This window comes from Myiozetetes cayanensis, unplaced genomic scaffold, assembly GCF_022539395.1.
Source record: "Myiozetetes cayanensis isolate MyiCay16 unplaced genomic scaffold, myiCay2020 scf2-11, whole genome shotgun sequence".
In the NCBI taxonomy this organism is placed as follows: Eukaryota; Metazoa; Chordata; class Aves; order Passeriformes; family Tyrannidae; genus Myiozetetes; species Myiozetetes cayanensis.
In genome coordinates, this window is record NW_026087411.1 from 90,752,024 (window position 1) to 90,765,136 (window position 13,113).

General features: G+C 35.3%; 1 protein-coding gene across 3 annotated transcripts in view; it reads left to right on the top strand.

Annotated features, from left to right (window-relative positions):
• Window positions 1–13,113, top strand: part of HMGCLL1 (3-hydroxymethyl-3-methylglutaryl-CoA lyase like 1) — a 71,679-nt gene that overhangs the window by 27,134 nt on the left and 31,432 nt on the right. For all 3 annotated transcript variants that reach the window (XM_050314655.1, XM_050314656.1, XM_050314657.1), the window contains exon 6: window positions 11,171–11,234. In XM_050314655.1, coding sequence (XP_050170612.1) covers window positions 11,171–11,234 — 64 coding nt within the window. The remainder of the gene's footprint in view (window positions 1–11,170; window positions 11,235–13,113) is intronic.

Below are 13,113 nucleotides of genomic sequence, written 5' to 3' on the forward strand. Positions count from 1 at the left end.
TAGAGGCAGTCAAACATCCAGGGAATCCTCAAAGCCTATGCATTGGAGAAATTTTTGGATAACTATGGCTGTCAACAAAGAGACTTTGCAACTGGTCCATAAGATAGAAATTGCAAGTGATGAAGTGGTGTACTATAGATTGGTTTTCAGCTTAAAATGTTAATTGGTTTTCTGTGCACTAATTTTCACATGTTGGAAAAAGTAGCAACCTGGTACTGTTTTTTTCCCACGGATTATATGTCTTAGGCATTTGTAACGTGCCAGAAGCAATTATTCTGGCACTGATACACTGATGTGATGGAAGTAAGTGTTCCCATGATAGGATTCTATAACATTCCCAAACATTTATTGTCCACTGTCTGAAGAACCATGTGGCTTTTATTTTATTTAACACAGGGGGGGAAAAAAAAAGAGAGAGAGAAATAGGAGATAGAAAATGGTCAAACAGAAGGAAGACACACACACAAAATAAATTAGAATAATAACAAAAAGAAGGAGAACAAAGCAAGGAGATACAAAGAGAGGAGTCTCAAGAGCTAAGTAGTGAAGCAAACAGAAAAACAGCAGTACAGAGATGAAGAGAAATGAGATAATTGAGCTCAGGAAAAATAAAATTGGGTTATGTATTAAAAGTGCTTACTCTGTGCATCCAGTACCAAGATCTGTAATTTTACTTCAATGTGCAAATGTTAAGCAAATTTCATACAGTACATGCAGGACAATTTTATTGAGTCTGTCACACAAGGTGCTGTTACTGAACACTTCAGCTGTGAACTGTATAGTGTCACATACACACTACAAAGTGATCAAATTCAAAGTCAAGAATGAAAATTACCTAAAGTGCACTCCAGCTATAACTTTCTTCCTTAGGCTTACATGTCTAAGAAAAGTGAATCCTTCAAAAGTAAGAAGCCATTGACAGAAACATTCAATTTATGGGATTATACCCAAGTAAAGAATCTAAATAGAGAGGATAAGTGTATTGACGAGAAGCTGCATTTACGTCAATGTTGCGTGTATCTCCATCACATGATATTAGCTTGAGAATTACTTTATCCAGTGAAAATTGGAGATTGAGGCACCAGGACATAAGATGATGGACTAATGCTACACTTCAGCAAAACAAAATGTTTAGGAAAGAGCTGCTGGTATTTTTCTAAGGGGATCTATTATAACTCAATAATAAAGTAGCCAATCTGCTAAAAACCTGCTGAGAATCTAAATTGCAGAATATGGAGCCTTATTTCATAACAAATCCTCTAACTAAGGTAATTCTGAGTATACATTGAACATAAATTTCAGTATATGATAATATTGAAAAGAAAGTTTTGAACATGCTAATAACATAGAAGATAAAAGAGAACTGGTTAACACCATACATTTGGACTTTGAGTGCACTTTTAAAAAATTCCTCGCAGGGAGATTTTGAGGAGGCAGAATAGTAATTAATGAGGAATAAAATATTGCTATGGATCAGAGTCTAGACTAATATGTTTTTAAGAGAATAATTACCAAGTATTGATTCTTTTCCCTGCCTTTTCATACTCATTCAGATGCACTCCTCATGGGTTGCAGAGTTACAGGAATCCCTGGGACACGTGGAGACAGAATGATTGCTCAGGAATAATAATAAAAAGGGATTGGTTAGTGTCCATTTACTTCACTACTTTCTTTTAAGCTCCACTTTACTGTCTTTTGTTGAGTAGAATTCTGACCAAAAAAAATAGCAGATTGAATATAGAAATACAGAATTCAGAAGGACTTCCTTTTTTTTTTAATAGTAGATCTCTCAGCAGTTGAACAAAGCTCTAGAAGATGGACTTAAAACTTTTAATTAGTTAAAAAATAAAAAAATACAAAGAAGCATCAGTTTTGAATGGCAAATCCAGGAAGTAAGTAAATCTGTTTACAACATATCAGATGCTTGTGAGGGGAGAGACTATGGAGCAGACTGTCATTTCCAACTTAATTCTAGAAAACTAAACTATGATCTTCTCTGGTAGTAACAGCCAACAAAAGCCTGCACTATTATAGGGATTTCATTGGTACTTGAGAGAAAGTAGTTCTTTAGTTCCCAAATATTGCAGTCCATTTAGAAGACTTCTGAAGTTTTTACACAGTATTAAATGAGGTAAAACCTGGGCTTCTCTTCCTCAATGAAAAAAGCTGTGAAAAGATAACAGAAAGTAAAAACTTAAACTGAGATTTCATAGAAATATTGAGGGGGAAGCCAAGGTGACTTTTTCCTGGAAATAAAGCAATCAAAAATGAATTAACTAATAAGACCTATAATTTATAATCCCATTTTAGCTGTTGCAAAAGAAGCTGCTTTTAGTGACAGATAAAATAAATGGGATTTTGATATCCCATTTCATGAAAAATTCTCTAAATACTGAGGCAGCCAAGGCTTTGTGGCAAGTTGTTCTTGACATTCAGTATTTTGAATAGGTGCTCATGGTTTGAATGGTAGTTATTTAATTGCAAAAAGATTAGTTTCAGGTTTTATTTTGTTGTTTGGCTTCTGTTTACTGAAAGTAGTTACAATATTGATGTAACACGAGGCAGATCTGAGCATGACCACACAAGTCTGAGCCTGTAATCCTAAATCTTCCTGTAGTAACTGTAGGGAACTAGGCAGCCTTCAGGCTGTTGTTTACAGTATGTGCTTTCTAAAGTACCTGCCTTAGGATAAGATGAAACACTCTCTGGATGATCCATCCTTTTGACTAAAGGAGCTTAGGCTGTATCCAATGCTGGTCATTCTACAGATGGTATAGGCTGTAGATGATTATCTTTGATATCAGAAGTAAGAACAGATGAATCCCAGCCTGTGCATAGGCTGAGGATTAGGACCTTTTAATTTGTGTAAGTTACAACAGATAGAAGAAATAGGCTTTGTGCTGCAAGGTAACACAAAATGAAGCTGTGGATTTTAAGGACAAAGGTTTGTACTCTGTGGACTTTGGTTTTAATCACCCTTTTAGAGACTGGCTAATTTAAGGAACCATGGCCAAAACCTGCAGTCTTTCCTCAAGCAAGCTCTCAGGACTACGCATTTTGGCTTCTAATATAAATTTTGTAGCCTAAATATTTTTATAGAATTACTTAAGTAATAAAACCATTAATATGCGTAAATTGTATTTGTATTAATTTCAATACAGAGATTGTTTCCTTTCTAAAACACTGTTATTGTTTAAAGCATTATTTATTTGCAGGAAATGGATAATTTAGTGCCTTGCCCTAACCCTCTTATTTGTGCAGTTGAAAAATACTTCCAAAAATAATTTTAAGAGGTTCAAATTTTATTTCCTATTTTTACTGGCAATTTAAAATTTATGCAGTGAGCATAAATCATTGGCAATCCTTGAATCTTATGAAAAATGCACTGAAGCAGTTGAAACTAAACTTTAGGCTTTTGCATGTCTTACTGTTACTACAGCTGCACTAACATTGACTCGATCAGCATCCAGAAAATTTATGCTGTCAGCTGTCATGTTTAAAATCTGTAGCTCAGTCCACAGTTTTCTAAATGTTTACTAAATTAGTTCAAATGTTTATGAAGAATTGAAATGTTGCATATGGTCTTAGACTATTTATTAGCATCATAAAGGGGGGGTTGTTTTTATTTTTTTGTACATGCATAAAAACTTTACATTAACATCTTGGACACATTTTGTGAAGACACTGAGCCAAATCAGTTATGAACTGATGTGTGGTCACCAAATTACTACTATGCATGTCTTGCATGTGAAGTAACACAAAATAGTGCTAGTTTTAAATTTGCATATTTTAATGCATAATTCAGGTACTATTAAAAATATCACAACTTACTGTGATTAAAAATTAAGTCAAACAGCCAGGGTTGATTAAAAAAATGCTGGCAAATGGTAATTGCAAGTAGTCACTTGGTTTGTCTTTTAAGTTAAATATATCATTAACGTACATATGAAGAAAATGTCAAGTAAATTCTGATTACACTAGATTAATGTATTTCAGAATTTAAGATGACACAGGAATGAATTGAAGTTAGTACAATAGAACAGTAAGGAAGTAAGGACTTGCATTTCCTCCTTTTCAACAAATGATACCTCACAACCTACTTTTTGTCCTGTGACAATGAAAGAAAATCAAACTATCTCCCTCTGAAACATTCAGTTCTGTATAGAATTGTCTTAGTCCTAATAAAAATGAACAGGGGATATAAGCCTGAAAGGTTGTAATTTTTTTTCCTCTGCCAAAATAACACTTCTCCGTGATTAGCAACTAAAAGCTGTATTTATGTCCCAGACCTGAGATTTTTCATGTGAATAGCTCTTCTAAGGCCATGTGTGCAAAAGTTTAGAGGCTCAGTGTAAAAACAGATGCAAATGATTGCTGTAAAATAACTCTAGAAGCATTTCATTACAAAGCTGCTGCTTTGTGAAAGCCTGTGTAATCACACATTAGTTCTAAACTGGTGTATATAATTCCTTTGTTTTATGCCCTGTGTCTTTAGGAATGGTGAAGTTCACAGTATATAAAAGCATTTTGAAATGTATCAATATTTGGCTTAAATCTGTGTTTGTATAGAATTCAAATACCGGTTGATATACTTGAAATATAGTAGTATGTTTTTCTGTGAGAAATAGATGCCTAACAAACTATAGTGTGCAATATTATTATTATTACATTTTACATCATGCTATAATAAAGCTTACAGGTTACAACATATATAATTTTTTGGTGATTATGGGAAATTATTATTGGTTTACTTTGATGCTAATACACAAATTAAACACAAAAGAAGACTTAAAGATAAATAATTGATTTAAGTTATCTTTGCTTTGTGCTAATGATATCTGGATTTATTTGCAAAAAAAAAGGGAAGAACACATTAGTTCTATTTTAATATACTTTATAACAAGCGATTTCAGAAACTAATAATGATGTCTGTTTTGTTTATAAAGAAATGTTAATTATCTAAAACTTCTGATTATCAAGACCATCTTATCTTTATAATTCAGTTCAACAAGGTTCTTTTTTTTTCTTTTGTTACAGTTCATCCTAAATAAGTAAAGATATTTATATGGCCTTACAATACTGTATTTTTTATATGTAATTAGAAGTACCATAACAGAAACTCCAGCAATTCAGTTTTGCAAAAATCAATACAATTCAAAGCTGTGTGTGTTTTACAAACACAGACAGAAACTTTGAACTTGAGTTTGGTGGTATTAGGGCTGGAATATTAGGGCTGGAATACACATGTTTTTTTCACATTGCTTTAAAATGCCCATTTTTAAGACTACATTGTGTAGTTTAGCATAGTCACAGTTATATTGATGATAGAGTGATTTATGCCAGTTATCCCTTTTCTAGATAGTAAAACCAATTTAACACCTTCATGTCACTATAAGTGAGCCTATATTTGAGGTTATGGGAACAACAAAATGTAGATGAACATTTAATAGACTTGGAAGCAATGCATTTTAGTATGTGAATGGTAAACAAATCTTTGTGGTTACACAGTATTAAGCCAGCTGGTCACAGTCCCCTGGAGAAGTTTATGAAGTCAGAGATTGCTGGGATGTGGGGACTTGGTGCGTTTCTCTGTACTGGGAACAGGTTAAGAAAAGGATGTCAGGGCCATTATACTAATTCTGTCATACTGGATGATTGCGCTGTGTAAGGGGAGAGGCTTAGGAATAACTTTATAGCAACTTTTACCTGTTGGTTTTGTACCTGCAGAGAGAAAATATTATTACTGGGCCAGAAGAGCTGTTTTGAAAAAAAAAGAAAAAAGAAAAAAGGAGGGATACTTTTCTTCTTAAAGGGAATAAGTCAGACTTGAAATGTTAGTATGAAATTATGACTTACAATACAGTATCTTTGCTAGTATGTTATGTATTACTCCGTGGATAACTTGAGATAGTTATTAAAAAATCATGTGGTTAAGTGGCCCTTTATTATTTTAGCTGTTTGGTTATGTTTTTAGAAAAGTAGTTATTTTCTAGAACATAGTTCACAATTTATAAGTGTTTTCTGAGCATTCTAAAAATAGTAACAAATATTTTTACTACAGTATTCACTGTGAATAGCATATATATTACTTGTAACTGGGTACTAAATACATGGAGAGGTTCTTTTTTTTTTTTTTTTCCTTTTTAAAGTCAAGTGTGGAAAAAACATCCTGGCCTTATTTACACATTCTGGGCTTGGCTTGGAGATTCTGTTTCTGAAAGAATCTCCTTTCTCTCTTCTCTTCCTTGTGTTTTCCCTCTGCTTACAGTAAAGACTGCTTGTTTTTAACTAATGGCTTCCTTTGCAAAGAGACAGAATATATCAACCTTGAGATTATGAATTCACCAAATGAGAGGCATATATACATTTTAGCACAAACATCCAATAAAAATAAATACATCTGCAGTGAACATGGTAAATTATATGCAAACTTACACTATAATAATAAACAGGAAACAGCAGCATCTGAGTCTGCAACTGGCTTCTCAGGAGGCTCCATGCTTCCAGCTGTGGTAGCAGCTGTGGATCTGGCTCTGGAACTCTTGCTGAAACAAGCTGACAAAGGGCTGATTACAACACGGAGTTCAGTTTCTGCTTGGATTCATTTTCTTTTAACACCCTTTGGTTAAGAAAAGTTTGCTCATTTACCCTGTTTGAGGTTTTATATTTTTTACTTCACAGACATTGGCCTGGTGTGGTGATCATCACCATTCCTAGTGACCTTGATTGTGGGGACCTTATACTGTCTATACCATTTCTGGAACATTGCAATTTGGTTTCGGCTTACTGGAAGAAATTGAAAACTCTCTTCCTCTTCCTTCTGTCTCCTCATCCCCAGAGGCTGTTCAGCATTTTTGTGCAAAATATTATGCAGTAAAATTGTCTATTTTTTTGTTTTTATATGCATAGAAAACAGTTCAGTAGAAGACCAAATGATCCTCACCTGCAGTGAAATCTGTTGAACAGGCAAGAGACTGGGTAAACTCTGCCAGGTGAAACAAGCAGAAAACTTCTTTTTATCACTTTTTATTAAAGGGAGAAATTCTGATTTCACAAAACTTGAGTGAGCAAAACAGCATATACCCATGTGTTTCTAAAGCAGCTCTATACATACGTTCACTTTCAGGTCCTTCTTTCCACCACTGGTTTCATGGGCTCTTTTCTTGATGGTATGCTGAAGATGTAGTTAAGCTACATCTGGCCTTGATTCAGCAGAGATTTAAGCACATACTTAGAATTAAACACTTCCATTGCAGAATCTGCTTTGTAAACTTTCAATTTGCTTTTACTCTCATACTGTGGAGTGTGTCTGGTGAATATCCTGAGATTAGGATAGTCTTTTTCATTACACTGTATTTTTTTCTTTCAGTCCTGCTATCTTTTTAGAAAACAGCTGTATTCTCCAGCTTAATTGAATTCCCAAATGAAATCCCAGTTGCCTCTGCAACTTATTGCTCAAACTCTTCTGTTTTCCTCTGCTGCTTTTCTTCATGTAGGATCTTGCTTTTTCTCCTAAGAAAAATAGATGGAGTATCCTTTTCCTTCTGTCACTTTCTTCTCTCTCCCCTCCCCTGATCCTTTCTCCTCTACTGTCAGAGCAGCAGAAGTTTCTTGTCTACTTTCCATCTGTACCCCTTCCACTTGCCCCAGTGACCCCATGTTCTGTTCTTCCTCCTATTTCTTCCCTCCCTTTTTCTCTTTCTTAACCTCTCACTGTCCTCTGGCTCTTTTCCACTTGCAATATAAGCAAGCATTTGCTCTTAAAAATTGCACCTTTGACCCTACTTGGTTCTTCATATCATATCTCATCTCCTATCTCTTATTCATTCCTAAGCTCATTGAAGGCGCTGTTTATAATTACTGTCTGGGGACCCTCTTCTGTGATTCCCTCCTATAACTCCTACACTTTGGCTTCTGTTCCTTGCTTGCAACTGCAAACGCTCTCACCAAACTCCCTGATGACAAGATCTCAGAAACAGTAGTCTGTTCTCATTCTTCTGGACTTGTCAGTAGTGTTTGCTGCAGTTGACCAGACTGTTCTTTAAATTTTTTGTTGTCTGTTTCTCTCCATGGCTCTGCTTTGGTAATTTCCTTCTTTCTAAGCAGTCCTTCAGCATGCTCTTCAAAGTTGTCTCCCATTTTGGAAGCGTGTGGGTGGAGGTCCTGGGGCTCTGCTTTGGTTGTATTCTCTCTTGATTTTGATGCCTTATGGGTTATTTCATACGAAAAAAAAAAAGTAGCAGCCAAACATATCCGTAGATAACAGATCTACCTCCCTCGTGAAACTTATTTCCTCATACTTTTGCTTATTAATTTGGAACCACACAAATGCAATTACAAAGCATCCCACTCTACTCTGGCTTCACTGTAGATGTCTTGGCAAATACTCAGACCAGACATATGATTATCTTCCCTCTTTCACACAGATGTGTATTTTCTCCTTTGGTATGCTAGGGCTTTCTGTATCCCTAGTTTTACTCAGCCCTTGTGTTCCAGCTTGTACGAACTTTTCTACAAATGGCTCAAATTTTCTCTTATTTCCAATAAGAATACAGCAAGATCTTGTCAAAAGGAATTTATATTTATTTATATTTTAAGCATTTATAAAAATGCTTATCCTGATATGTGTCTGGAGCACATTTTGCTCTTTTATAGCCTCATTTTGAGCATTTCACTTTCTTTGTCATTGCCATCAACTGAGTCCCTTTTCTATTGCTCCTGTCTGTTCCCAGTGGAATGTGAGTGCCTTTTTTTTCTTCTTTTTATTGACAGTGCCAAAAAATTTAATGCTATCACCACATTCTACTTTTTATTCTAATTCATTAAATGAAAATGTTAGATAAAATTCTGCCAAGATCATTCTTGATGAACTCTACTGAAGAACTGTTCTTTCACTGTCCACAGGACTTTGTTATCTCTCTAGTGGGAAGTTCTTTTCCTGTTAGATTCTTTCAGTAATCCTTATTTTCTCCAGTTTAATATTGAATATCAGATGCCCAGATATATCTGCCATATTTTCCTTGTTTAAAATGTCAGTCTAGTCACAATGGTATAAGTATGGGGAGAGTTCATAATCTCAAACAGATTTGTGTATTGTAGTAGGCGGATTCCTCAGGTCACCACATACTTTCATACCCCAGCAGGCCCAGCTGAATTATGTGAGCTCAGGCAATCCGCTCGCTGGTGTGAACCACAGGAGTATTCCCTTGTTCTCTAGATACCTTTTGGTCTGCTTTTGCTTTTGTTTGCCCTACTCCATTCCAGATGTCATTCATGCCACATTATCACTACCAAATGCATGTCTTCTTGATCTGACATATGTAACCGTTAGGAACCTGTAAAGATATATGTAAGTAAAGGGAACATGTGCACATATGTACTGTATGTTTTGCATTTACTTAGTATTTAGCACTGTTCTTGATCACTTCATAAAAAGTGGTGTGGTTAATTTTTAAAATAATTTCAGTAAGTATATGTATTCACTAGCTCTAGGCACTGTAGTATTATGTAAAAAGTAATCCTTTGGGTCTGAAATTTTTCATGCTTAGTTTAATTTGAAAAACTTTATATGCTTAAAAAAAATTAAGGAAATTATCCTGAATTGCTTTTGAGTTCTGTGTCACTGAAAATCGGGGGAGTGTTTAACTGTTTACAGTAGCTACTTTTTTGTCTTTAATGTAGATAAGAAAATTCATAATTTTGAAATTTAAACAGTGACATTTATAATTGGGGTTGATATCTAATGAATTCTATGGCCAAGTTTCAAAAAACCTTGTCTTCATAATGACATAGCAATAATCAAAACCATGCCTAGTAGGCATCTGGACTAAAATTATGAGCAAGATGTAATGGACCCAACCACTTTCATGGAAACAAAATTAATTTCCATTTCTTTGTCAGGGCTAATCAAGTTCTTTTTAGATTCAAGGTTTGTTTCACTCTTGCTTCTATTTCTAGCGTGCCAAGACCATACTTTCATATAAGGGATGTAATATGTTCTGTGCATTAATATATGGACTTTTTTTCACAATTTGTTTTTGCCTGTTACTGATCCTAATTTCACATTCTATCAGCCATTTCCTCCTTCAACTGCAAAGAAACAATACATCCTTTACCCTGCGAACCTTGACTACATACAAACTGGCATCTGTTCAATTCCTTTTGCATTATACAGTGTATAATTTTACATTATATCCTTCAATGTTGAGCAAAAGGGAATGACAGGAGATCGATGAAGGCTCTTGTTCTTCCATAAAGCAATTGAGCAACCTCCCACTGGGACTCTGCCTGCCTCTGAATGTGTTATAAATCCTTTTAAAATCACACTTTTGATTTTGACTGGCTGTTTCTTGTTAGTTTAATTGTATTCCTAATTTAAGATAAAGAATTAGAAGTTTAATTAGAATTTAATGGCTCTTAATTGTCATTAAAAAGAGGAAATTTAAACCAAATCCTACGCTAAAAGAGCATAAGGACTGAACAATGGAAGTTTGGTTGTGGCTTTCAATTTCTGTGCTTTATGGAGCTAATAGCTGCTGAGGAACATGGTTTGGATTCTCAGTTTCTTCTTGTCCCAAGGCCTACCTAAATTACAGTTTGCAGTGGAACTATAATTCTTCTGGGGAAATGGGACAGAGATGCCAATACAGAGACAGAGGGTGGAAACTACCTCATTCACCACAGTTCTGTTGACTTATGAGATGGTGGGGTTGTTAGAAGTTGTTTGTGTCCACGTGTTGCTTTCTCTGATCCGAGTAGGTAATACAAGGAAGAAAGTGGTATCTTCCTCTGAATACCTTCTGTGGGCTAGGCAAGGCAAAGCTTGAGCTCGCTCTTGCAACTTCATAAGGAAATACCAAGAAAAATGAAGTCTCCTGCAACATCATTAACTTGGCTTCACTGCCAGTTCTTTACACCTTGTGACATACACTGGGCATAAAGAAAGCTATAAATCTTCGTTGTGTGATTTAAAAGGAAAATTGATAAATCTGCTGTTTTCTTCTGATGTAGTTTTAACTTTCCATTCAAATATTTGTTCTGCATTGATTGTCTTAAATATTAAAAATTATATTTAACCCATTCTTTAATGTAACACAGAGGAATACATGTGTTTTTACACATATATATATATATAAAACAGAAGTATCATTGTGTGTTCTTTCTGTTATAGGTATGTATCGTGCGCATTGGGATGCCCATATGAAGGAAACATCATACCAGCTAAAGTGGCAGAAGTAAGTGTGAACTTCTGGCTTGTCTTCTGGCTTGTCTTTTTAATGAATCAAAAATATATTTTAAAATGTCTATAAGTCATGTTCTCAATCATAAAAAGATCTTTAATGGATAAAAATTAAGGAAAACAAGGACAAAATATATCTAATGCTAAAACTGGGTGTATAACCTCACTCAACCATGTGCAGTCAAATGTGAGAAAAATAGTGTATTTTGGTTATTATCAATCATGAAAAAAATATTATGTTCTATTTTCTCCAGCAAGAAAGTAGAAAATGCTTAAGGAAATAGACTCCAGCACATATGTCAGTGGACCATGTTGTCCAAGATGGTTTCCAGCACCACCTTTTTCTTTAAAATGCATTTTATGCTGGAATAAGAATACTGTGCTGTCAGCTGGTAGCGCCTCTGCTACAACTTGCTTCTGGTGAGCATCATGTGGTTGACACATGAGCCAAAACTCAGCCCCAATATGATTTCTTAAATTGCTCTGCTGCCATGATGGAGTAAGTTGCACCTTCCCTTCCTGCCCCCTTTTCCCCTTTAGGATAAATGATAAGGAAGAAGATGTCTTAATCCAGCCTTTTTTTCCCAGCAGAGAGGTGAGTGAAACACAAGTGTAAAATTTTGTAGGAAGGCAAAGAAGGCATCAAAGCTGAAATGGATGGTAAAAAAGAAAGTGGAGAGAGAATTCAAGAGGCTGAAGGCAGAACACACTGGCCTTCCACCTAGGGATAGACTTGTCTTCTCTGTTACACTTAATCACTTATTTTTGTTGATGTAGCAGAATACTCGAACAATTACCTTTTAAGTTGTAGCCCTAGCAGCTAGTCTACATTTGTCTAATATATTATGTTCTGCTTGGGTGGTTTTCAGGTCCTCCTCTCCTGTATCTTCTTCTAGTATACATTCCAGAGGCAACTTCCTGGATATATATAATATAATACTTCTCCCACAGCAGCCACACATACTCACAGTCTTTGAAAAAAAGTAGCTAATTTGAAAGGTACTCAGTATTTCTAAATTAACTTGTTCTAATAATGTGAAGATTAGAATTGACACAGCTTTAATCTGAGCAGTGATGACATATTACTTACCGTGTTCCTCAACAGGCTTCTTTCCTGAACAGGCTTGTTTTTTAACTACTCTCCTCACACAGAAGAGCTCCTTTGATCAATGCTTGGTGTCAGGGCAGTGTTCCCAAGGGGAGTAGCATAAGACTCATGCATAGTAAAACTGCTCAGTGGTGCAGAACACAATGCCATTCAATCAACAAAACTGCAAGCTCATAATCACATCCTAATTACATTGACAAAACTGTGTTCTCTTCTCCCACACCCTCCTCCCAAAAATCCACATTGAAAACTGACAAAAAATAACTAATGGGATGCCTCCTACTATGGTAAAATAGAAAATTCAGTTTGAAAAACTCCCATTCAGCTTCCAAACATGCACATTCTTCTTGAGAATAAATATAGATCTAAGAGTCACTTTAAGGTTAAATCATGACATCAGTGGTGATGATGAACTTGTTAGCAGAGTTTCATCCTCTCTTCTTTCATATTTCAGAACTTTGTTTTCAGAAGGGTGAAAGACCTAAGGACTGAACATGGAAAAGAAGTGAATGCAATAAGATTTCTAGCAGTTTATATAGTCTCACTTATCACTAAAATGCTCATCTAGAAGAACTTTGAATCATGACTTAGAAAGAACAGGAGAAAAAAAAAAGCCATCTGTTTCCTTTACCCTGATCTTAAAGAAAAGCTGAGGTTTGGGGATTAGCTGGATGTAATCCACCCCTAACTGCAGATGATCGTGTTCTTGCTTACAATGGTAGTCCAGTTAAAATGCCTGCCATGTGTTGATGATACAAAAATATGC